General features: G+C 41.8%; 3 protein-coding genes and 1 long non-coding RNA gene across 5 annotated transcripts; 2 read left to right on the forward strand and 2 right to left on the reverse strand.

The window, feature by feature from the left end:
• Positions 1-683: 683 nt before the first annotated feature.
• On the reverse strand, positions 684-6,607 carry mrpl46 (mitochondrial ribosomal protein L46). Of its 2 annotated transcripts, none has more exons than XM_062389687.1 (4): positions 6,265-6,607; positions 4,769-4,970; positions 4,276-4,446; positions 684-1,084 (listed from the first exon to the last, which is right to left on the reverse strand). In XM_062389687.1, the coding sequence occupies exons 1-4, from the start codon at positions 6,523-6,525 to the stop codon at positions 840-842; spliced, it is 879 nt and encodes a 292-aa protein (XP_062245671.1). In that variant the 5' UTR covers positions 6,526-6,607; the 3' UTR covers positions 684-839. The 2 variants fall into 2 exon arrangements, with proteins under 2 accessions (XP_062245671.1, XP_062245664.1); XM_062389680.1 differs by having other exon boundaries at positions 684-1,087; positions 6,265-6,598.
• Positions 6,608-7,053: 446 nt separating this feature from the next.
• On the forward strand, positions 7,054-10,914 carry mrps11 (mitochondrial ribosomal protein S11). The gene is made up of 6 exons (XM_062389702.1): positions 7,054-7,231; positions 7,389-7,490; positions 7,583-7,681; positions 8,622-8,751; positions 9,745-9,810; positions 10,727-10,914. Exons 1-6 carry the CDS (start codon positions 7,143-7,145, stop codon positions 10,832-10,834), a joined length of 594 nt encoding a protein of 197 aa, XP_062245686.1. The 5' UTR covers positions 7,054-7,142; the 3' UTR covers positions 10,835-10,914.
• A 751-nt stretch (positions 10,915-11,665) lies between these two features.
• pdpr (pyruvate dehydrogenase phosphatase regulatory subunit) lies at positions 11,666-25,441 on the reverse strand. Its single transcript, XM_062389668.1, has 18 exons — positions 25,339-25,441; positions 24,434-24,707; positions 23,724-23,857; positions 23,317-23,398; positions 22,727-22,890; positions 22,401-22,522; positions 21,886-22,003; positions 21,187-21,336; positions 19,864-20,056; positions 19,506-19,630; positions 18,894-19,049; positions 17,791-17,924; positions 17,456-17,604; positions 17,261-17,373; positions 16,649-16,743; positions 16,469-16,558; positions 16,185-16,367; positions 11,666-14,733 (listed from the first exon to the last, which is right to left on the reverse strand). The coding sequence occupies exons 2-18, from the start codon at positions 24,694-24,696 to the stop codon at positions 14,326-14,328; spliced, it is 2,679 nt and encodes an 892-aa protein (XP_062245652.1). The 5' UTR covers positions 24,697-24,707; positions 25,339-25,441; the 3' UTR covers positions 11,666-14,325.
• LOC133955057 (uncharacterized) lies at positions 17,505-19,948 on the forward strand. Its single transcript, XR_009920844.1, has 3 exons — positions 17,505-17,639; positions 19,538-19,626; positions 19,825-19,948. It is a non-coding gene; the product is annotated as an uncharacterized LOC133955057 (long non-coding RNA).
• Positions 25,442-26,264: the final 823 nt, after the last annotated feature.

Below are 26,264 nucleotides of genomic sequence, written 5' to 3' on the forward strand. Positions count from 1 at the left end.
GTACAATGAAGCTTGTATTTATTCCTCCTTGACGACTGAAGAGACTTTTGAGAGTTTTTAAATAGCTAATACAAGCATGTCGTCCAGAGCTGTCCTCACTTAACTGAATCTGGATCCACTAACAGACGAGCAGGTGTCGCGCCACAGCTCTTCCTAATATTTGGGGCCAACCTTCCACTTTCATATAAAGAGGAATTTAAGAGAAATGCATATTCAAGTTATTTCCTGCCATAGTTATTTTTGACAGTGTTAGATATAAAATTTCGGTTAAGAATAAAAGTACTGAATTATTTGGTGAGACAGCTATTAGTGCTTGAATGCGTTACCTACATGTGTGTTTTTTTTTTTCAGGAGAACAGAAATGAGGGTTTGAACTAAAAATGAAACATTTGCATGAATACTAAATAATCCATTTAGAACAGGTTGGACACAGCAATGACATGCTGCCCTTGGCAGCCTGCTATTGGCTGATTAGTCAGGCATGAGAGGGCATGTTTAGGTGTCACTGCAGCTAGTAATGGAAAAAAAATCAATTTGCTAAACGTTGCCTTCAGCTGCTTTATACAAAGATGTTATATAAATACTAATAAGTTAAAGGTTAGGGTAAGGTTTGTGTTTTATTAACACTGGTGTGGCTGGTACATGGTCATATCGGACACAACTGAACACCAATGATACAAACATGTGGAAAAACAGTTTATTTAAACAGTTAAACATACGTGTCCTATTGACTGAGAGAACATTATATGGTACAGGACAACAGATAAATCACTGATATACTTTCTGGGACTCATAAATATTATTCTGTAAGTCAGGGTCCCTTGTAAATGTTCCAGGCTTCACAGGTCAAGGATGAAGCGTTCCACCTTCATCATGTATGCTGGCTTCAGGTAGCGCTGTAGTTCACTTTTCTGCAGCCACATGAAGGGGGCGTTTATGGCTGTGGTGGGAGCGATGTCTGACAGAACGGCTTTGAAGAAGAACACCTTTGTTCCCTCAGAACTGTCCGTCCGAGCAGCTTTGGGCAGTTTGTACTTGTACACTCCGCAGGGGGCATTGCTGAGGAAGGTTGCACTGAAACCAGCTGCTGTGGGCAGAGGACACGCTGTGAGTTCATGCAGCTGGAGACAAAAGGTGAGCTTAAGAGCAAACGCTCCTTAACTTCACAGATCAGGTGATGCTGCACTTGTATTCCCCTGGATTACGAGCGTTTGACTGCTATAATGAAGTGTTATATTACCCTGATACTCCGTTTCCCATTCTCACATTTTCCTCAATTAAGTTTTAATGTACTCTCATGTAATCTAAATCCCTCGGTCCCAGTTGGCTCGACATGCAAAGTGAGGCAGCAGCAGCACGGCCATGTTAGAGATTCAATCCCCGCCCGGTCCAGTGATATTCAAATGGATCAACTCCTGCTACTGTAAGACACTTTAAATACAACCCTGCAGGAAATGGCACACGCGAATGTCAAGTGGAGGGTTTTAATGGTTAGTGATTGATGGAGTTGTCACATTAATAGTTGATGAGCAATGTTGTGAAACAGTTTTGGATACTCTGTCCCTGGCATTTCATTTCTATGCTTAAGAGTTTAAAAGCTTAATTCGCCACTCACAGATTTCTGTTTCTTTTACAGCCGATGTTAAATATCTCACAAGAGGGATATGCTGCATTTCATCCTTTGCAAGCTTTGACCACTGACCCTTAACGTCCTCCCCATCAGTAGCTTATCATGCAACTGATTAATTTGCTGAAGTCAGAAGTACAGCGGGCATCTTTATCGTTCTGGATGCAGAGCCAATCACAGACAGACACAACAAACCAAAAACATGATGATCATGTAGTGAACTCGTCTGTGTGACCTCTTCATTTCTTAGCACAGGATTAAAATAAAAAAAACTCCTACAGTGCTTCTTAATCGTCCGATTTGGAATGGACAGTTCTCTCTGTGTTAAAGCTCCTGAGCTCCTTTGACCTCCTTAAACAGTTCTACAATATACTGTCACTTTTTATTGTTTGTGTGCAGAGCTTTTTTATAAAGCTTGAGTGATGGTAGTAAAAACTGGGTTCATCCTACCAGGTTTATCTGCATTGTTATTCATAAAAAAATGTAACTGTTCACATGTGTGGCTTGTATATGAGAATGGTTTACTGCACTGATGTTATTTTTCCATACATTGCATGTTGACTATTTCAGAGGTCTGCAATCTTCATACCCAAGTTCATAAGTTTTCAAAAAGTTTTCCGAACATTGGGCTTTTACTTTGAAGACAACTTGCTAACCAAGTGGCTCTATGAATGTTGCTGCCATGAGGAAGATCAACACCTGCGATTCCTGTGAATGCCTGTGCCAGAGCACTGGTCGCTGGTTTATTAAAATGTTATTTCTAGTGAACAAATTGCTTGTCCACATCACACCAAACTCTGTTATGCACTTCCTGGGGCAATTCACAACACACAAGCCAAGAGTGAAGTCGATAAAATGTTTACTATTAATTCCACATTTGTGGAATTAATAGTAAACACATAAATAAAACAATCCAATATTTACTTCATACCATCATGACTTTCAGATGCTGCACTACGTGAGGGAGAAACTTAAGCTACGTCTACTATGCTTTTCTGAAATTCAGTTTCCAAATGCGTAGAAAATCAATCTCTGTTTTTTAAAATCCACTCAATTCAAAGTGAATCAACTTCCGTGTGTTGGTTTTAAAACCATATGAGTCATATCACAGTTTGTTATGTTGCAATGCAAAGGAAAGATGTAAACGTCTCAGGCCTGTGTCTTTATTAAAGACTGCAATGTAACACCAGGCGGCCGTGAGTACTTGTCATTGAAAATGCGATTACTTGTCAGGGTTTAAAGCATGATCACATTAGGAGGATCTATATTAATGCTTGGCCTTTAGATTTCCAATTTTCACATCGTTATTATTTCTTTATTTTCTGACCCTGACTGGCAGAAAAACAGTTTGCAGATCCAGGACTCTAAAATGCAGCACCATCGACAGTTACATCAGCTGCAAGGTGCAAAATGACAGGGTGAGAGAGAAGGTCTGCAGCTGTTATGAGGAGCGGGCCGATGGGAGGAGGTGGGATGTATCCGGTGAATATTTTACAGGGTAGGCTGCTCTTGCTGACTTTTCCATGATTATAATGAAGCTTGAACGTGGGCAGCCTACACAAGTGGCCTACAATGTGGTGGGCCTTTACACTTGTGCATTGATGAGTTTCACACATCTGTCAAAATAGACTGAGTCCACTAATCGGAGGGGCAAGGCACTGGCTGTAATTTGCCCGCGACAACTGTACCGACAACGTGGTGAGATGTCATCTGCACTTTAAGGCTTTGAGTGGTCCTAAGACCAGAAAAAGACTTGCAGCCCATTTACCAGGTATTTAACTTTCCTCACCATATTTGCACGCACACGTCTCGAAGGGCTTGGAACTCTCCAGCAGTATGGAAAACAATCAGAAATATTCAAAGACTATGTAAACAATGTATTTGCGTGGATGTAGACTCAGTGGCAGTGAGGGTTCCACTGGAGGTGTCACAGCTGCTGCCGCTGCTGCCACGATCTGAAGCTGCTCCTGCTGTCAGACTTCCTGAAGCTAGACTCATACTAGTGACTAAAATTCAGCATTTCTCTGCCTCTGCTATTTGATTTTGAGCGTTAAAAATCTATCTGCTAGTCCCCCAATCACAACTTTGGCACCACACTAACAACTTTGTGCCACAAACAAGCCAAAGTTGTTGTGGGAAGTCAACTGAGCATGCCAGTGGAAGTGCTACAGAAGCTGCCTCTGCCACTATTTGAGGCTGAGACTTATACAGTACCCCAAAAAGCTAATCGTTAGCATCAGTTACTGTATAAGATATTGAATGAACTCAGCTCTTAATGGTAGTATTACAAAACACTTACAAAATTCATGACAGTAGAAACAGTAATACGAAACATAACAGTATTATCATAATAATTATAAACAGGGATTTAGCAGTCTGATTTACATTTTGGATAATTTTAAATTAAATTATTCCTCCCTGAACAGAGATAAGTCTATGCAAGAATAAAGTAGTTTAATGTTTAATTTATTTGATGGTAATTATCTGTGCATTAGGGTGCAACATTTCAAACTGAAATAAAAATGGTTTCAGGATTTATATTCGGTGATTTAACATTTTTCTACAGGAAATCCCTGAAAACTTAAAATTTCAGACATTAAATATTAGATTGAAATATCAGCAGCTTTATTTGAATTTGTCGGTGTTACCTGGCAGGGAGGCGAGGGCTCTCTCTGCGGTCTGCCGCAGCGTCTCTCCCTCCTGCCACGGAGCCTGAGGCAGCAGCCACAGCTTCCCGCCGCCGACCTGCTGCTCAGCCAGAAGAACCAGAGAGTCTGCCAGACAGCGCTGAACAGAGGACAGGTCCTTATCTACATCAGCTAAACAAGACAGAGACTGTCAGCAGCTTCCTCCCTCTGAGACTGTCGAGCAGGATTAATACAAACTTTGCAAACATCAGAGTGAAAAAAATGCAAATCAGAAAGTGAAAAATGGTGATTTAGTTAAAACTCAGATGCCTTTATAAAATCTGTTTATAACAATGTCTTTGCTGTTCTGTTTCTGCCTAATGAATTGAGGGAAGACAGCAGACTATTTCACTGAGTGCATTTCTCATATTTTGATACATGTTAATATTGTGAATATTCAGGTTTACTAGTTTAGCCCACAAGTCAAAGATTTAGTTAATTTGTCCATACTGACCGCTGACCCTCGGTGCTGGCTGGAAGTTCTTCAGCTTCTGCTCCCAGGAGTCGTCCAGGTCCTGAGCTAACACGATGTCCTGGTCCCTGCCGCTGTCCTCCTCATCCGAGTCATAGTCGTCCGACTGCTTACGACTCATCCTCTCAGCGTCCTCCAGCAGCCGCAGCTCGTGGTCCGACAGCAGGCTTTTCTCCAGCTCCATCTGAAAGCAAGTCAGCGCAGGTCGGCATGTCAAACTGCAGGATAATCATTCTCGCTGTGTGTCATCTGATTACTGTGGTGGAGAAACGTGTCCGACATTGACCCTTCTTTCCTCCTCATAAATCACCGCTCAGCATTTAAATCAGAGCGCTGTCAGATTATGTAAACTAACAGAGTGTCGGTCTACAGCAACAAAAAGAGACAGTATCACAGAGAAATGTGGCCAAACAAAAAGCACAATAATCCTACATTACTCCACATTTAAAGAATGCCAAATTAAGGCCTATACACAAACTAGATGTTTGACCATTGGGACTTTATGAAAACATATCAAATTAGCCTCAATGTGAGACAGAATCTCATTTGTCTCATTATTAACTTGGGCTAATAACGTTTTTTAAAATCTGAATTATTTCATCATATGATAAATGTATTGTGATACAGCAATTTACTGCACTTAGGTCTCCTCAAATATTCAGAAAGGTGATGAATCATATTCATGAATGATAAAAAAGCATGGCTGGAGCCTTGGGGGAATGTGGTGTTGTTGAGCCACTAGCGTAAATGAAAGTTTAATTATTGCCATACACAATACTGTGTTCCTGTAGAGCTGGAATGGTTAGTTGTTGTTAGTTGGGAAATGTAAAGTTGTTTTAATATTTTTAAGGAATAATTTCCCAGTTTTCTATCAGTTAACACAACGTCTTTGTATATATACACATCTGAATGTTAAGATAAGCATTTTCACAACATTTATACTCGAACATTTGATCCATAATCGAAAAAAATACCTGTCAGATGTATTGATACTGAAAACCAGCGTCCCGTATTGCCTGACATTACTCATATGAATAAGGCTGAATACAAGACAACTTAGAGCAGTTTGATCAAACACAACTTTACAACAAATAAGCCCTGACTTAAAGTAAAACAATTGAGGGTCTTACAATAAGTGTGGCTCTACAAAGCAAGGGCCACCAGACCAGGGGAGGGGCCACCAGGTGAGGTAATATTTACTCCAATGGAACAAGTGTCCAATACATTTGTAAACGATTTGCACAGAAATTATTCAACTTGGGGCTTCAGTACCCGGGAAGTTGCTGGTTCTGCCCGATGTGCAACTCAGCTGTGTGAAGCAGAGCCCTGGCCATGTGACCTCAGGAGAACTTGTCACCTCACAGATTTCCCTGTGATACTGTGACAGGGATCATGAGTCCATTTCTACCTGTAGCTAATGCATCCTTTAGTTTCCCTCTACCTGCCGCCTGCTCCTTTTTGCGGTTGAGCCACCTCACCTGCTGCATCATGTGTCTGAAGCGCTGCTCCAGCGGGCTGCTCTCCGCGGAGATGACAGGCAGCCTCTGCAGACACACCGCCGCCATCAGGTTCCACGGGGAGGTCCCTCTCTCCGTCACAGTCGCTGCCTGTGAAGCTGCCCGACACATAGAAGAAGCCGAAAACTGACGAAGCCCCGTCCTCACTGCCACTGTCCTCCTGAAACAAGACAGAAACTGTCCCAGAGGCCGACCTGCCATTCCTGCACAGGGCGCCGCCATCTTTTTCTGCTGCGTTCAGTGCACAGGCAGGAAAATTGTAACGCTGGCGGATTAGGTTGAAATCACACGGAATGCGGGACTTTCACCCACATTATTCCACTCACAACTCAAGAATACACCAAATTTAAAAAAAAAAAAATCCTGTTGTAAACTATTCTCTTGTAATATATCTGGATCAAGAATAATAATGATTTCATATGGCGCCTCTAAGTGAGGGTTTTCAAAGGTTGTGTCCTATTTACGAGGGTTTGCGAAGAACTTGAAAGCAGCATATTCCTATTTCCTACCCACAATCCTTTGTGGAAGAAAGAACAGTCCATTCTGATATAAGTGGGGTACGGTGAAATTAGAATGCCCTTTAAAACACACAAATAGATACTGTTACCTACTATTTAGGTATATTATATATCTATTAGATATAAAATTATATTTTACGATCTATTTTATAAGTCAAACATATAGATTCTGTGGTAACAATAATGATATAACTACTTTACCACCTGTCAAAACACAAAGCTTTTAGTGGTACGGTCTGTTACGTTAGCATCTTCAATGTCACGTTTGTGGTGGTAGATTTAGCTGAATGTGGCTGCATTTGTTTAAGAACCCTACAGAAGATGTTCAAATTTAACTGTTTATTAGTTGGTTCTGTCGGTAACGTGTGTCGACAGCTGGCTGCCTCCCTGAGTGGGAATGGAAGCTCCCTGTAAGTGTGTTATTGGTACAGTGTGACTAGCATCATGCTAGCTGTCACAGTCTACTGTTCGCTTGCAGCTGTGCAGCATGTGCAGCATGTGTTGTGTTTTCCCTCTGTGGTAATGGACAGTGCTTTGTGTTGTTAATGAACTGGTGTGTGTGTGCAGATGTGGAAGCAGCGGCCTGAAGCGGACACTGTGTAGCAGCGCGGTCGGACTCCAGCAGACTTCACCCTCCCCGGACTCCGGGAAAGCGACCAAAGACTTCAGGTCACATCACTGCTGTTAACTCCTGTTCAACCTGCTCGGATCCCCGGTAACCACAGTAGAATCAATCTGAATCCTTGTGTTTACACCCGCAGCCATTTCCCTCCCCTGCCTGGTCAGGACAGCGCGCTGAGGTGGGCTGGGAAGAAGTTTGACGAGCTGCCCATCGTTCACATTAAAGCCACATACAACAAGTAAGTGAAGCCAGTGACATCAAACTGTAACGTGACACATCCTCAGTTGTTATAGAGACATCAGCATGTTGCGTTATTGGATTGTGTTCCCACATAATCTATTATACTTTGAACATTAATACCAGATGATTGAAGTTTACTCTGATAATTTGATTCCTCATATTATGTAGGTCTGATAAGTAGATACCAAACCAGGGTGTGCATGATGAGAAGGTAAATAGTAGAGTAGAAATAGTCACTATTTTATTACTTTCTCACAATGGGAACTTTTGATTGAGTGCAACTTATAATATCATATTATCAGTTGTTTTTAGTTCAAAATTGATCAAGCTAAAACATTAACTTGTATGACTTCACATTCTTTATAGGAAAACTACTCTGACGTTTCAGATTTTTTTAGTTAACATCTGACTGATTCCTGCAAAACATATTTAAAATTTAATTTGTATAAGGATAACAAAACAATTAGAACAAAAGTATTTTCTTCTAGCTAGCCTTCAGCAAATGCATCATACAGTTTGTACATGTTTCCTCTCAAGAGAGCTGTGCAATGTTAAATCATCTTTCATGTCATATTATGATCTTTCATTCACACTCTTTATATAAAAATGGACGACACTTGGGTGTCTTCCAAACGGCACTGGTGATGAGTGAACGTGCTTCAGAGCAGGGTCATTCTAGTCTAGTGAGTGTTGATCTGAGAACAGAAGCACATTTTGCTGAACAAAACACAAAGCAGAGGAAGCTGGTGTAAAGCTGCAGAGTCGTACAGAGGATCACCTTCTTATTATTTTGTGATGCTGTCAGGTCTGTTATGGGGAACATTCGGCTTGTCATCAGTGTGACAGTGTATGAAATTCAGCCTTTTTAGTATTCAAAAAACAAGCTTTCCAATCAGTGTGGAGTCAGTGGCTCAGTAAACCGTCCTGTCCTGTGGCAGCACACACATACAGCTGACGGACAGCGCGGGGCAGTCCATGGTCAGGACGTCTTGCGGAACAGAAGGTTTCAAGAACATCAAGAAGTCGACACCCATCGCCGCTCAGACTGCGGGCATTTCTGCTGCTTCGGTAAGTTCTCACACGACGCTCTGAATCACACTCACAGTGAGACGGCAGGTCGGAGGCTCGCTGACCTGCTCTGTCTTAAATGTTACAGGACAATCTGGCTAATTGTGAGAACAGCGAGTTGTTTCAGCCCCTGCTGCTCCTCCACTCTGTTTAACAACCTGTAATTTCAAGACTCTTAAATGCTGCATATAATCTGCCCTCTCTAAGGACTCAGACAGATTGGAGCCGTCATTGTTAAAAAGGTCATTTAGACTTTGTGTTGGCCTGATTTATGAAGACACAGGCACACCAAGTTAATGTTGTAGTTTTCTCCACACAGAAATCCCACTGGAGAAATAGTCAAATGGTGAAGATATTCTGACCTAAACTGTTGTTGTCACATTTGACTGTTTTTTTACTACAGTTAAAGATACAAATATAAGAAGAGCTTTAACCAGAACTTTGTCGATTTTATTGTCAGTAGAGCGAGTCTCCAGGTAATACTGGTTATTTTCTGCTACAACGATTTATTTCCTGGTCCAGAAAATATCACAAAATAATGAAAACCACAGCTTCTGAAAACCCAGTGTGATTTGTCCAATTATTAGTTTTTTCTCAAACAGTCTCAAACCAAAAGACTTTCAGTTTAACTTTAACACGAGACAAAAGTAGCAAATCCCCACAACTATGAAAGTAGGATAAGCAAATGTTTGGCCTTGATTGACTTGATTGTTTCACCTCTAAGGTTAAACCTTTCTTTGTACTGTTTCCTATTTGTCTCAAATTAAAAAAATTGGTTTTAAACTCATTACTTATTTGTTTATTTTTGATGTATTAAGAAAAGTGCTGTGAAATAACTAATTGATGTTATAAACGGTTTATGGTTGTTAATTACATCTGTTAACCCCCGTGGTTTGACGTCCACACTCTTTTGAACTTATTGAACGGACTGTTATGAACAGGCAGTCAGACAGATGCCACGCATTCATCCTCACTGTCTCTTCCTCTGAACAGAAAGCCACAACGAAGGGAGTAACGTTTGTTCGAGTTCTGGTCCAAGGTCTTGGTCCTGGACGTCTGGTGAGTACAAGAAAGAAATCCAGTGTATTACTGCTGCTGTCGTGAGTTGTTGGCTCGTGATCCCATTAGAGAATCTACTGTACCACCACAAGGTCCCTTTTACCTGTTGTTAATCTTGTTATTCAAACTTTAGACATGTTTTATGTTGTTGCTGCTACACCAGTAATTATTATCTTAAATGTTAGAAAACAGTGAGAGATTACCCAGTGCTTAATGCAGCCTCCTCGGAGACCGACAGTCCAAAACCCATAAAGGGATAGTTCACCGAAAAATGAAAATGAACTAATCTACTCACCAATAAGTGTTTGAGTCCACGAAACACTTTCTTTCTGAAGAAGGAGTCCCTAGTTACTGTAATTGTATTAGACTTGTCTGAAACACTGTTTACCCCTGAAACTCCTAAAGTCTTTTGTGCACTTCACCCACCCCGTCATCTGCATAGTGGTGAGTAGATTAGTTCATTTTCATTTGTCGGTGAACTATCACTTTAAGAATTTCTATCTTCATTGATCTACAATTTAACAGATTTATAGACATTAGAACATCTGGAACCATCAAATCCTCTGTGTTTCTGTCTGTTTGTTTTATATTGATCAACTAATTGCTTAAAAAATAAATTGACTTCAGCTCTTTTCCAAAAGTGTCCATAAATTGATAAGTCATCAGTTTCTAACAAATGAGTGTTGATCAAGTGCAAATGGGACTTGTGGAACGATCAACATGTTTTACATGATTGACTGGTTTGTGTTGATCTAATGATGGGCAGCAGAAAAAGAAAAACTGACTGTACTGCGAAATGATCCTATAATTCATATCTGACCTTTTTACAATGAGGCTGTCAAAGAGCCACTGACAACGCGATCTGTCCCTGAGAGTTTCAATAATGAACAAATGCCTTTTTATCTGTGTGGTGCAGTCTGCGATCAAAGGCTTGACAATGGGAGGCCTGGAGGTGGTATCGATCACCGACAACACCCCCGTGCCACACAACGGCTGCCGCCCGCGCAAAGCCAGAAGGACGTGATCTCCTTGTACCAGAGCGAGCAGCAGGATGGAGATGTTGTGTTGAAATATGCTAATAAAGTGTTAAATTGTGTAACTGCCTCGGAGCTGTCCACACGTTATTAGTCAGTGGAAATAATGGCAAAGCGTGTTGTTAATGAGCTGAGAACAGGTGTGTCTGTCCTCCGCTCACTGCAGACACTGATATGGTCATTAGAGCACTGATGTTTACACACACACACTCTTGTACTACTATCTTAGTAAGGACCACCATCTGCATAATGCATTCCCAGGCCCTAAATGTGTTCAGCACTTGGCTTTTAAGCACTTTACTCACCGTAATGTCAATGTATAATTATATATGGACATGCCAGATGTTCTTAATTAGTTTGAGATATAATTATTGGAGGTCTTTCTTTTATGAATTCCGCAAGCTTTCAGTTATTTATTCATTAATTTTACAAACTGTCATAATAAAATGTCTCATCTTATTTAACTTGACAGCCTGGGGAGAGCCCATTGAAGTCTGGAGGATTTTAATAAGAACTTGCTCATGCTGCTCCAGCCTCCAAACCTTTTATTTCATTTATGGTGGGATTTTAAGCAATCAATGTTGGTGTTTATGAAGTACATCTGCCTTCGTAGCAATAATTCAGTGTGGTGGGTTTCAAATCCAATATCATACTCAATACCCAGCCCTAATCTTAACCTAATTTAACTCACAAACAGCCCTTTGGACAAGGGAGGACCAGCCACAATGTTCCCACTCTGTAAGGTCTTTCCTCAAAAGGGTCCTCACAAAGATAAGCACACGTTTACACACACACAATGAACAGATGACGCGACTTCAAGCTACTGGTATGAATAATTTCTCTATATTTAACATTCAAATGATATGAACACAACAGTATAAAGCTTTGGGGGGAAAGCTGTCATTTACAGATCAGTCCAGTATGAAAGATGTTAAATAAGAGAAACCACTGCCCCTGGTGTTGAGTATGTGTATGTGACAGATGAGTCATCACAACAGACTTCCCTTAGCGTAACAATCTTCTGGACGTACGTTCTCATGTAGAACCTGGTAGATGTGTGTGATGAGAACAGCACAGCCATGGTTAGAGTGTTAGTCACAAGCTCTATTGGTTGCAATGTGATTATGGAGCCTTGTACATGAGCTGAACAGAACATTTGGAAACGTTACATTTCAACATAGGACAACAGTTCAAGTCCAATGTGGCCATTTAGTGTCAAAGAGTCAAAGCAGAGCATCGCTGCTGAAAGGAGATGTTGGTTCTACAGAGCAGAGGTCAGGGTTGAAGCCTCATAGTGAACGCACTGAGATAAAGACTCCTTATAATCCACCAGACTCTCGCATGCAAACGTTTTATTTAATATATTATGTGCATACACAAATAAAAATAGCCCTTTATAAGCAATGTACCGACTCCCTGCTGCAGCTGGAGATGAACAGAAACACGACACAAGACGCACATCTTGTGCACTTTCTCTGCCACACGGCAGCAGCCATGTTGTAAAATGCACACAGCGGCCCTTTATCGTCCTGCTGCTGAGACTCCTCTGCTGCCAAACAGCTCGTCAACGCCAACCACACCGAACATGTCCTTGATTTGCTCTTACATCCTTTTGCAGAGTAAAAGCCTGAGGTGTTTCGAAAAAAAGAGTCACACTCGCGTCAATGAAGATTTAATGAGGCTGTCTATATTCTCGTTTTGTCAACACTGCAGCTGCTTTCTGGAACATCCAAACTGAAAGAGGCTGCAATCTACTCTCAGAGGTGAAAGTGCTTCAGACGGGCCCCAAATAAATGAAACCGATGCTGCTGCTCCACTTTAAGAGGATTTTCAGGGAAAGAAAATAAATAAATCTCGTAATTAAATTTATGATTATAACAATAAAGTCGGAGAAACCGTAAATAGAAAAATAAGCCACATCCTTAACAAATTCAATAAACATGAACATTGATTTAGCTGTGGCTCTCCGCTTAAAGGTACATGTGTTCCGTCAGTCAGCCGGAGAGAGGTGGGTGGTGTTTTATTTACGTCTGGATCACAGATTTTACCTTTAATTCTACCATCCACCCTCCTAAAGTCAAGGCACTCAGGCAGAGTGCGTGACCAAAGCTACCTCTGCTCTTTCATTCGGCCAGACAAGCGAATGTTCATGTTCCCACAGTTTGCTGCAGAGCCTGTTGACACTAGGAGACGGCAACAAGCTAAATCCCTACCAGCTCCAGGCCTGCTGTTCTGTGGCTCCCCCACACCAAAATATATCATAGATATTCTGTATTCAAACACACAGGTTGGAAAACATCGAGCTGCGACTGCATGTTGGGAATATTCTGGAAAGCATTTGAAATAATCCATGATCAGAAGGACGACTGCCAGGACAAAACTGCTCAAAATGACAATTCATACGGCCGATATATAACTTAAAACTGACATAGAAAAAATGTGCAGTACAGAAAATAGAGATTTTATACATACTAGCTATACAAAAATACTTTGCTTTATCTTAAATGGAGTCCTTCCTTTACATAAATCTCCAAACTCTGAATCAGGCAAAACTAAAATTGCCATGTAAGAAAACGTGGACTCCAGTTAACAGGTCTGGGATTACAGCTCTGCTCGCAGCTCTCCCAGTCTGGTTTCACCTAATATCTACCACGCATTCAACAGCATGAATAGAACAAAAAATCTGAATCAGAGGTGCAACGCTGATTCCAAACAAGCACAGAACATAAATAACAGGTCGGATTATATTACCTCCAAATTTACAGCAAAATAACCCCAGAAAAGAGGATGGTTAAAATGGTTAAAGAAAATCGCTTGAGGCTTTTAGGAAGCATTTTCATCAGGAGTGCAGGTGGCAGTAATGGGCGGCACACAAAGCAATGGTTTCATAATGATAATATCAGGCCTTTTCCCACCGACTGGGGAGGATATGTTCCCGTTGTAAGACACGTCACATCACTCGCACTCTTTAAATCAGCAAATGTTTCAATTTGAGGAACAGAGTCAACATCTACACAAACATCAGCTCTGAATTTCTTTCAGCCTCGCAACAATGACAGAAACACGACTGGAGAAGATTGTCGGTCAAATGAAAATTCCATTCTGGACGAGTTAAAGTAAACAAAGTGAACAAAGTTCTCAAGACCTAGTGTTGGTGTTGCCCACTTAACTGCAGGTCGTCCGAGTGAAGGAGGCTCTCAGACTGTGTGGACTGTGTTTGATTGTTAAGGAGGAAAGGACTGAAAAAGAACGACAGACTTACATGACACAGGAGCACAAGCACTTGGCTCCTGTTAAATATTGCACTTTGAAAGAGGGAGACGCGACGTAGAAGTTAAACATTAAAGGGACCAGGAGTGATTGTGCAATCAGCCCTCTGAGCGGAAGCCAGAGAAGGGAAGATAGGTTGGCACTGTGAGTTAAGTGCAGGAGTGGATTTGGTGAACTGAAGGAGTATCAGAGGATTTTCTGTTTCTCTGCATCACTTCCCCTGGAGGTTGCTGAGCTCAATGTCCTCCTTTCGGCGTTTTTGTTGAGTGAACAGGGAGCTAAAGGGGTAGAGTTTGGCTTTGGCTGGGTAGCGCTGGCCAGCAATGTCCACCTCATAGTCCCCACGGTTGATGAAGTCCGGGGTGATGGGTGTGGGGAGCCCCTCTCGGCCTGGTGGCGGAGATACAAAGCCAAGGCAGACGTGGCGCTCCAGGGTGTAGCTATAGGCGCTGCTGGTGGTTGTCCCGGCCAGCTGGCCGTTACGGTAGATGGGCTCCCCCCACCACGGCCACAGATCCAGCTCAGTGTCGTGATCGTCGAGAACCAGCATGACAAACCGCCGGAACACACCGTCCTGACGCTGCTGCAGCAACGCCTCACGGCCGAGGAAGTCTTTGTCCTGATGGTGGGGTGAGACAGGACAGAGGTACAGACACAGGGCACGGTGGGAGGAGGATGAGGAGGAAACAAGAACATGAAGAACATGAAACAAAAAGGAGTGAGGGAAGTGGACAAAAAGTGGAGGGGAGGAAGTAGAGAAGGGGAATATGTAAGAGATGAGGAGAGATTAACAAAAGAGAACTGTTAAGCTGCTCTCAGACCTGCATTGAACTTCTGATAATCTGACATTCTCCAGAGGGGCTGTATGTGAGAGCGCAAATTGCAGAGTTAGAGGCTCTGGACTTTCTCCAGAGTTACTCCTGCCAGCCCCCTAGTAAAAACTCAGCTTTACACAGAAAAGACACAGACGTCAATTTAAGCTGCCTTCAGACATGCACTGAACTCCGGAGCTTCTCTGCACTTTCTCTGAAAGAGGAGCATGTGTGAACGCAAATGTCGGACTGAGAGACTCCATATTGTCTGTGGACTACTCCACCTGGCCCCCTCGCATAAAGTCAGCATCAAACCAGAAAAATCGGATGTCCTGGAAAATGAAAATAACAAAAGGAAAACCTATCTCCGGATGAAAAAGACACAGCCAAAGACTTTAACTTAGAGAGGGAACACATGATGTCAGCAGCTGAATTTACATCCTGCCTCTGCCTGCTGTGCAACCTCTCACTTGAATGCTCCAGAGATTTCTGGGTTGTTGTGAACACGTCTGAGCAAAGAATCTCCGGCTGCATTTAAGGCAAACTCCAGAGATAATCCAGCCCCAATTGTGCAGACATTCTGCAGAGTTAATGACTGAACACGGCTTTAGATTATGAAGCCTGCTCTACAAAATAAAATAACATCCTCAAACATGACACTGAGCCGTGTGAAGAAAGGAGCAACAGCAAACCACAGCTTTTTGATCTCACATACGTCTTCATTAATAAAGATTGATCATCTGAAAGCAACTGAAACTAATTCCACACTGTGGGTTCCAGTCTTTAATACTTTGACTCTGTCATTATTCTGTAGATGTATGTAGCAGACAGTGTCACTGTGACTGATGGTAAACCTCAGGTAAACTAAACCCCTCTCAGTGTTCAGGGTCACCTGATATGCCTGCAGCTACAGTCTGGTGACATTTCTTTTCCATCCCGGCAAAGACTACAACCGATATGTTGAAGGCTTCAGTACAGCACAGCCTCTTACTATTCTGCTCCTCTCTCATCTTCAAACCAAGTCAAAGTTAACAGAGAGTTTCAAAAATTGTTGTACAATAATTAATATAATGCATCAATACTGCTATTGTTGAATCTCTTCTTCACCTACATGACCTTGGCAACACTTAAGTCTTGCCGTTTAATGACACGATAAGAAAACAGTTTTGTAATTAGAAATATGAAACAGAACTCAGACTCCACGCTGGACTGATATCGTGCAGTGTGATGTGGTTGCACAGCCCGAGTGTTTACTGACCGTGTCAAACTTAACCCTGAACTCTCGTCCACATTCCAGCGGGGTGGTGAAAGCGTCCAGGTCCTGACCCCAGAAGGCAAAGAACTTCTCTATGCGAAGGCTGCGCAGCGCGTAGTACCCTGCGTTACGAATCCCGTACTTCTGACCCACTGACATCACCTCGTTGTACACATGCAGGGCATACTGTGGAGAGCACAGGAAGACGGTGATGAACATCATGTACTGTGTAGTAAAAGCTTAGAATCCATCCTGTGATTACATGTTAGTGTGCGTGCAGTTTGAACCTCTATGGGGATGTAGAGCATGAAGCCGGGCTCTCCAGTGTGAGTCATACTCATCACTCTGATCCCGTTGGCATAGCCCACACTCATCTCCTGTAAACGCACAAATACACAATCAGTTAACATACATGTCAACGTGGAGATAATTATTTAATGTTAATGTTACTAGCCGTTGTTTCTTACCTTACAGAACATGGAGGGGAAGTGGTCAGGTGTCATGGAAACATATGACAGCTCAGCCAAAACATCCATTGCACGCGGTCCAATCAGATTTAAAGCTGCGGGTAATAGAGAAAGAAAGATCACCTGATTAACAAAGCTCAGCCCAGGTCAGCTATCTCCTCCCTCCATGTTTCCTGACCTGGATCACAATCAGTAGTAATAATATTATAATTTACAAAGGAGCTGAGAGCGACTCAATTCAGAGGTGATAGTGTTATTTTTCTTTTTTAATAAAAAACCTGAGCTAATTGTACTTTATTAAAACTAAAAATAATGAGTCTTAGTTGCCACCAATAACACGTGAATCATTAGAGATAAGGATATACTGCACAGTGCCTACACAGATTTTGGGATAGAGATTGTTGCATGGTGTTTTATTTTGTATACAGAAAATGTATGTATAAGTGTTAATGGTGCTCACATGTCAGATTGTTAAGGTAATTACATTACAAACATAATCATTATATTTTTAATGTGTGATTAACCACCCACGTAATCACAATGATGTCTAACAATTGCCAGAATCAGGTAATGTAATAAGGATTCTGAGCAGATATCTGATGTGGCACTTACCTGTGTACTTCCAGCTGACATCCTCTAGGTGGAGCTGTGGTTCATTAGGCATGTGTTTCTTTATCCAGGACCAACAGTGGACCTGCTGGTCGGTCGGAGAAACAATGAAAAAGCTGCAGAGGAGAAGAAAAGTTTGAGTTTTTTCAATAGAATCTTTATTAACTACAGGTGTACAGTGTTATTTGTGTTACAGACCTGTTCTTGCTGAGGCGGACAACGCTGCAGTCGTTCTCGTAACCTCCCTTCTCGTTCAACATGCCGGTGTGGACGATGTGTCCAACAGGAACATCCAGGTCGTTGGCACACAGATGCTGCAGCAGCTCCATAGCCTGATCTCCTGTTGCCTGGGACATCAGGACAGAGCAAAGGGGTTAACTTGGTAAACACATGCTGACGTCACTGACTGGCTGTGACCAGAGGGGAAATATATAATTTGCAATATGAAGCCACTAGCAAGTGCAGCACCACTTTAATGCTTATGTGATCCAGTGTTGATTAACAATTATAAGCTGTCATGCATCATCACTCACAGTCAGTTCAAACTTGGTGAAGGAGGACATGTCAATGACACACACGGCCTCTTTGCAGCATTTCACTTCTGCTCCAACAATGTCAAACCAGTCTGGTTTGTAGAAGGTCTTACTCTGGTCCAGAGAGAGCAGATCTACAAACACATACAGTAAAACAAATCAATAAATTCAGGCATTAGAGAAAATAAACTTGCTGCTGTGGAAATATTCAAACCACATCAAGACATTTCATTTATAAGAATTCATTAGATTAAAATTGCCCACTTGCTACTTTAAAATCTACAATTCAAAAAAGCTCTTTAAATTGAAATTCTCTCAAGATTATGAGCAGCATTTCTCAAGCGACTTCCCCGATGTGACAATAAGAAAATTAAGCAAAACTGTAAATCATCTGCTGATAGGAGCAATAACAGCCAGTTGATCCTCAGTCTTTCACAGTCCTTCACAATGTACAATATCATATAATATTATCATCAACAGTTCTATCTATCTATCTATCTATCTATCTATCTATCTATCTATCAATCCCAGCAGCAGTTGACTTCAGTCTCTTGTACAGTTTCTGTCAGAGAGGAGTAAACTTATCGTAAAAGTGTCATGAGCTTGTGTCATTGCTAGTTGCTTTATTCATTGCTGTATTATGATTCTCCTTCTTCGGTCGTGTCAGCTCCGCCTACACATCTGCCCCAAAGAAAATTCAAGCAAGCGAGAGATTTTTGATGAACGGTTTTTACCAGGGAGTGTTTGTCATCCGAGCTGTCTTTCTGTCTGTCAGCAAGATTATTATAAAAATTACAGAAATGTTTCTGAGATATGCAGGAAGGAAGACATCGTGAAACATTGGGTGTATTTAAATATACAGGCAGATAAAGATTTTGTTTTACGTTCATTCATTAGAGAAATATGGTTGTGGCCTTTGCAGAAGTATGTGCTCTACAAGTATCCTTCCTAGTTTTATTATTAAAACCTGAAGAATTTCATGAAAACTTACTGACCTGGCAGTTCTTCATAAGTTGAATACAACTAAATGATTTGTGAAGCTCACTCAAAAAGGTAAGATAAAGTGAATTTAGATTGTATGGTTGCTGTTCCGTAATTCTTACCTTTCCCATGAGGAACAAAGTATTTGGGCCTCTCAAAGCCATGTTTCTCCATCCAGCGTGCTCCCTGAGTGTCCAGGCGGTCGTACAGAGGACTGGTCCTTAGCTGACGGCCAGTCTGAAAGTCCCAGCGAGGAACCTTCAGTTCATACAGAAGAGCTGGACAAAAACACACACAGACACTTTGAAGCACCAGAGTAAAACTGCCAAAAACTGTTTACATTCATAGAATTATAAGCACAGGAAAAACTAAATTATGACCAAGACCATGTTAATAGTTTTTAGGGCATCAGCACCAACTAATTTACCATATAACAACAGCATCTTTCAGTTATTCTGATACAGTTTGGATGGCAAAAAAGCTAATCTTCCAAAAGGATGCTTAAACTCTGTTCAGTTACTGGTTTCATGCCTGAGAGGGAAGTTTTTTTAATAACAAATATTGCTTTTCCCTTGGCATCACCCATGATGTGTGAATAATGGGGAAATAACTATCTTGTCAGACTAGAGAGATGGGTTAATAATTCAGTGAATCATTTTTTTATTATCTTTAACAGATACAAATATTAAAAATGGTTAATAATAAAATGTAACCATTAAGAGTTTAATACTCACGCATGACTTCCATTACTCTGTGTCTGAGGAAGGTTCGGCTGCTCTGCAAGTTACCAAAGCGTTTGATGTCCAGTGGCCACACGTTGGCGGTGGGGTAGCCGTAGGTCATCCACTCTGCCAGGTACCTTCACAACAAATCGCACACACCATTTGTGCTTCTTTGCAATGCAATCAAAACATATCACAATTCTGATCGCTGCCATTTAGAAACAGATTAGTTTCTGTGTCAGTCACAAACCTTATAATACATTAAGGTGTTGAATAAATTTCAGTAATGCCTTCAAACCCATTTGATTATATTCATTCAAATCTACTACAGGCTGTCCTCCGGCAAATACATGTATACACACATCCTTACTTGCCAGCTCCTCCAGCAAAAGACAAACCGGAGGAGTTCATCCCCGCCAGCACGTAGTATCCAGAGATGCCCGGTATCTCCCCCATCAGGCAGCGCATATCAGGCGTAAAGGACTCCGGACAGTTGACCAGCTGATGGATCTCAGCGGTCTCTAGACCAGGCATCCTCCTCATCAGGGATGTGAGCATTGGCTCTGGAGGCAAACAAGACAATGAGGTTGATCTAAATTGTCTTTTTAGAAAGTTCATAAAATATTCACAATAATGTGTAACATTTTAAATGATTAACAAACCCTTATATGATAAAGTTAACTATGCCCGCCACGTATTTCCCCATAAACCACAGTCTTCCTGTCACAGCACGAGGCGACTACTTGTCTTTTTGAACTTCTCTGTTGTTTCTAGCATTGATAAAATAAATACTGGCTTAAATTGCCTTTTGATTTACCTCCAACACCAACAGCCCTGTACAACAGTGAAAGATTCCACAAACTCAAGCTCCTTCTGCACAGCAGGAAGTGTAACCTTATCTCACATTGTGCCATAAACAGACAAGGAGGTATTGTTTCATGAAAGACGACCCTAAGAAAACAGTGTTCAGTGCTGTGTCAGTAGAAACTACATTGTGTTACCTCTCTTTCCTCCAATTCTGTGAATTCGTTTTTATAATTTCATTGATTTCTTGGATTTGATCACAGACTTGAAACACAACACAATAAAATGGAAGTCTGTGGTATGAAAAGCCCTGACAGCTTGGTCCGACTCAGTGTGTTGCTGCAGTTCAGGGTCAGTTGTTGACACACTGCTGTCTTTATGACAACCTGTCAAACTGAATAAGGAATCTCAGATTACCAGTGTAAGGCCAAGGCCAAAGGACAGGTGTGCGTGCTTGTGTGCTTGCTTGTGTGCGCATATGTGTGCATGCTTGTGTGTGTGCATAAGCCTGTGGGGATATATATACATACCATACAATTAACAGTTTAAAAGCCCACAAAAAAATATGCCTGAACTGACCTAGTTTTTTTTCTTCTATCAACAAGGGATGATTATAAAGTTATTGATAAAATAAATAATAAATCCATGCCAAAAACTAATAATTAAATACAAATAATACTTATATGTATATACTTAAGAGATAGAGTTGAGTTGAAAATCTGACAGCCAAGTGTCTCGAGTGATGTGTCTGCCTTGTCTACCAATAATCTCTCGATGTAAAATTGCTCAAAATAATTTTAAATATACAAAATAAATCTTTGTATGCAAAATATAGATGGGCTCTCTGCCTCCCTCGCCTCCAATCCCTCCCTCCAGATCTCTCATTTACCAAAGTGGTCCCAGTCCTCCTGCATGTTCTGGATCTCCAGCTGGTTACGACCCTCTGTGAAAATGGGTTTGGGATTCTTCTCAAAGCCCCCTGACAGGAGACCACCCTGCCATGGCCGTGCATATATCCTGCCGTCCATATCGATTACCACTAAAGACAAGACACAAGTCAGTTAGATCACCTTCTCTCTCTTGTTTGTAACAAACCTGCCAAAAAGACATTTACATTAACACAAAGGATTATAACATTTTTTTACTGTAAATAATTATTCATTTTTAGAGTATATTATCAATTATAACAGACTGAATCAAGTAGCATTCAATTCAATAAAATAATCAATTAATTACATAGACCTTATACTCTCCCTCTCAACCAATAGTTTCAGACCTAGATGTATTTTTTAAAGTGTGGATTCCCCAGACAACATTACTGCTATTGTGCACTGCACTGTAGTGATGGTGGTGTTAATAGAGGAACCAACTACAGTTTGTGTGCTAATTGTGCTATAATGGCATCAGACTTCAGCATGACTTACTGGATGACTACATCTTAAAAGGATGGCTGATGTTTGTGGTAGTATTTTACTGCACACTACACTCTTTATTACAGACATAACTTTTTGCAGGATATTAAGTGATTGGAATTTAAAATCTGTTGGTAAATGTGTATCTGCTGCAAAAGATGGTTCATGTGAGAGACCTGGCGTGCCAGCGGGAAGAGGCTCCTGGAGAGGTTTTGTGAGGAGGTAGAAGTGTTCACAGCCATGAAGAGGAACAGAAACCTTTGTCTCACTTGCCTGTCCAAGCTCGTAAGCCCACTGGAGAAGAGACAGGCATTAAAAATATGTCTGTGTTGCTGCTAAGAAAACAAGAATATTGCTCACAATAGCACATTTCACATAAAACTGACTATTTGTACATTCGGGACTGAAACTCAGATCTAGCATGTCAGGCTAACTTCAGACACCCCCATTAGAGTGGCAAATGGTTCCACTGCTGTAATAAGGATATTTGCTGTGTGACATGCTACAGTCTGTGATCTCAATCTACCCAATGTTTAGTTACATTTTGTTTATAAAGTAGGATACAAGAAGAAGAAATTGACAAGACTCCCAAACGCTGACAAAGCATTTCCCTCACAGACTCATTGATTTAAGATGGCACTGCGATTCATTGATGCTGACATGTATTCCTCAATTCCAGGCCGAGGTTTACCTGTCCCGCACAGTTGACGAAGTATTCACACTCAATGGAGCCCCGGTCAGTCTCCACTGCCATCACATGACCCTTCTCCACCAGAACCTGCTGAACAGTGGTCCGCTCCAGGATTTGAACCCCTGGATAGTATAAGAAAGATGAGGGGATGATAGAGTAAGCAAAAAGGATACAAGAAAGTAGGAGGGAGGGAGGAGATGACAATGAAGAGGATGAGCAGAAGGTGGCAGAACAGTAAAATGGCTTGATTTAAGATTTAAGTACTACTGAGTACATTTCATAGAGGTGTTCCATTACTGGTCCATCAAAGGTAAGTTTTGAGTTACCTTGTCCAGCAGCAGCCGTAGCTAAGGCATGGTTAACTTCAGGTGGAGACACCACAGCATCTTCAGGGAGGTGGAGCGCCCCTACCAGGTCATGAATATTAACAAGAGGGTGGAGTTTGGCCACTTCCTTAGGTTTAATGATGTTACAGCTGATCCCCATTACCCTAAGGATAGGAGATAAGACACAAAGGATTAAAATGAATAAAGATTCTACATATGCTTACTTCTTTGCATCAGTGTGACATCAGCTTAAAATATCATGACAAATGTTTGTGTGATGACAATATCAGACCAACACTTTTACAAAGATATAGCAGCTGTGTGATCATAGTTGTGATTTTCTAACAGTAATACAATTGTCCAGTTAAAGAAACAAGGTAATCTGTCTTGTTTATATGTTGGAGCAACATATTACCACCAGGCTCAGATTTCATGCCCTGGAGTGGCAGAGTCAGACAAATCTCAGTTACAGTATATCCTCTAACTCAGGCTGGACTTGAATAGTTGAATGTAAAAATCCCTTGGCCGCTTGACAGCCACCCCCTTCCAAATAAAAGATGTAATATTGACTTGGGGTTTTCAGGTCTTACTTTAGTCGGGATGCCAGGCGCTTCAGAGAGATGAAACGATCCTGATTTTGAGCCAAACACAAAGACCCTGTCTTCACATAACCTAAAACACACACAAACACAGAAAACAAAGCCATAGTGTCTAACTCATTAGATCTCAAACCAGGTTATTTCACAAGTAAAGTCAATATGATGTCTCCAAACTCAAAGTGATCATCATTCAAGCAAAGACTGTAATATGGATATATACAATAATGAAACAAAAAGCTTATTAATCCTGAAAATATTTAAGGGTTTAAGGATACATATAAGCCACATGGACAGTAATTATTCACAACAGTGAGTCATATCATAAACCTTTGTCTTCATGAGTAGCATCATGGCTTGGGTCAATATGAGTAAGACATAACCGTGTCATAGAGGCAGACCTGTTTTGATGCCAGTGTCCCCCTCAAGCTGCTGGTAAAGGCTGTTGGAGTAGTTGGCCATTTGAACCTCTATGGAAATAGGCTTGGCCACACTGACGATGCCAGCACACAGTCTGGTGGTTCCTGCACCAAGTCTGTTATCAGGAAAATAAAGCAATAAAACATTATTTCAACATTCCCCAGGTTTCTCCAAAAGCTAAGAATCTGGAGCCCTAAGCCAGACAATGAAAGAAACATCACAGACTGCAGAACCCGGAACACGGGCAATGGAAATGGATCAACTGAGGCCCAAGCTGTGAGAGACACACACCCAGGTCTGATTAGCGTGTGGAGGGCCTGCCTTAGTGGAGGGAGTCTTCTGACAGGTCGGAACACCCAATGACACTAAGGTAAACAACTGATGATATGTCCCTTACAGCCGCTGGTTGACGCCATTGTCCTGTTTTAAAATAATAGAGCAATATGCAACTAACTCTATTTACTTCTATTGCCTCCAAACTTAAAGACTGTCTATTTCTGCCCCCCCTCCGAGAGGCCTTAAGAGGTCAGAGTTGGTGGCAGAGCTGCGAACTTTGGGGATCCGGTGTCCTAAAGGCCAACCACAAAACTGGGTCTGAAATATGATTAATTAAATTGAGGACCCTTCAAATTCATCAAACCCCCTCCCACCTCTACAATATCACCTAAAACTTTAAAGACATGTATCTCACCTGCCCTGCTCCAGGAGCACAATGTCAGTCCAGCCCAGTTTGGCCAGGTGGTAAGCTACCGATGTCCCCACTATGCCTCCTCCACAGATCACCACCCGGGCCTGGCTGGGCAGAGGCAGCAGCTGGGAGTCTCCATTGACGGCCAGGCAGTGCGGTGAGGTCCAGAGGGCCCTGCCGGATAATCTGTAGCCGGCGTGGGGAAGAAGCAGCCTGGGGAGCAGGGCAGGGGACAGAGCCCTGGAGCTCCGCACACAGCTGCACATAGCTGTGCTCACTGCACACAAACAAACGCATAGCCTCACATACTGGTCATGTATTCACGAGCCAAGGTTAATATACATGTCAATACTGCAAATGTCAAAATCTAGCTCCCTGTATGTTGTATGAAGATGAATGTTAATCTACATTCAGTGCAGTTGTTAGGACAGCCCTTGGAATGCTGTCTAGCTGAGCTAACAAGCTAACACTGGTTGACATTAACCCTAACATCCAGCAGTGTGGGTGGTGGAGACGGGGCCTGAGAAGTCGACAAGGTTGACTTGAAATAGACCTTGAGCTGTCACAGTCATATTCCTCTCTGGTGTTAGCTCCCAACCTTCGCTGCACTTACACGTTTAGCAGCACAGCTAGTTGTAGCTGGTGTTACGTTTAGTTGTCATTGAACATTAGCTTAGCTGTACAGAGCCCATCCTGACCTCTACAGAGTTAAAGTTTCGAGGAAGTTTACTGACATGTTCTTGTTTTTCTCATATGGTTGCAGTTAGCATTGCAGTTAGCTAGCGACAACAGCTTCGGCTATGGGACAGCTAGCCACTGTTGATTATTTAGCTGCACCGGTGCTAAGCCGTGAAGAGACAGTGCTGTCCCGGGGTGTTCTCTCACTGTCCAATGCGACAGAAACTCACAGATCCGGTCAGGTCCAGACGCTGTTAATGTCAGGAGCGAACTGCCCGAGGCTCAGAGATACGACACAAACAGCAGCAGCAGCAGCTCCACTGTCAAATGCCTTCAGCACCGAGAGGAACATCCGGTCTAAACCTTCACAATTAAAGCTTACACACTCAAGTGTGTTTTCTCCTTAATACGTCTACCACCAATAACGCATTACTAATGTATTAATGTTCTCTGTGATACTCTGTTGAATCATTTAAACTGTCTTCTTCATATTTTATATACATTTAGTTTTTAATCAAATATAAAATCTTTGGGAATCTCAAATGCAGTGAATGCAGTACTACAGATAGACGTGTACACCAGTGACCACTGAGGGGAGTCAGAGGACTGGTTTGTCAAAGTAGTGCACTTTGTCTGCATGGTTGATGCAGTGTTTGAATGAAAGTTGCAACACTTCCCCTCCATCAATACACATTGTAGCATATAGGATATGTTGAATATTCCTTGTACGTCTGGAGGACTACCATTAGATGTTAGCAGATGATATGTTAGGGACATGACTTCAGTTGTGTACCTTAGTGTCATCAAGTGTTTTGGCCTTGTTACCAATGATACAGGCCGAACGCTGAGGCTCAAGGTAAATCTGACTGGCTACTGGCTTGTAGGACAGTACAATGAAAGCCATGTTGCCGCTCAGTAGATCAGACATCATTACCTCTTCGCCTTTTTAAACTAAATTCTTGTTTTAGAACATAGAACATGATGGAGAATATCCCTTGTATGTTCTACCGCTCTTATTAATGCCTACCACCAGGTAATGTTATCGGATGTTAGTGACCAACAGCGGATGTTGGGGACATATCTTCAGCTTTGTACCTTAGTGTCATCTGGTGTTTCAGCCTTTTTATCACAATACACCCTCTTCTAAGGCAGAAAT

This window comes from Platichthys flesus, chromosome 1, assembly GCF_949316205.1.
Source record: "Platichthys flesus chromosome 1, fPlaFle2.1, whole genome shotgun sequence".
In the NCBI taxonomy this organism is placed as follows: Eukaryota; Metazoa; Chordata; class Actinopteri; order Pleuronectiformes; family Pleuronectidae; genus Platichthys; species Platichthys flesus.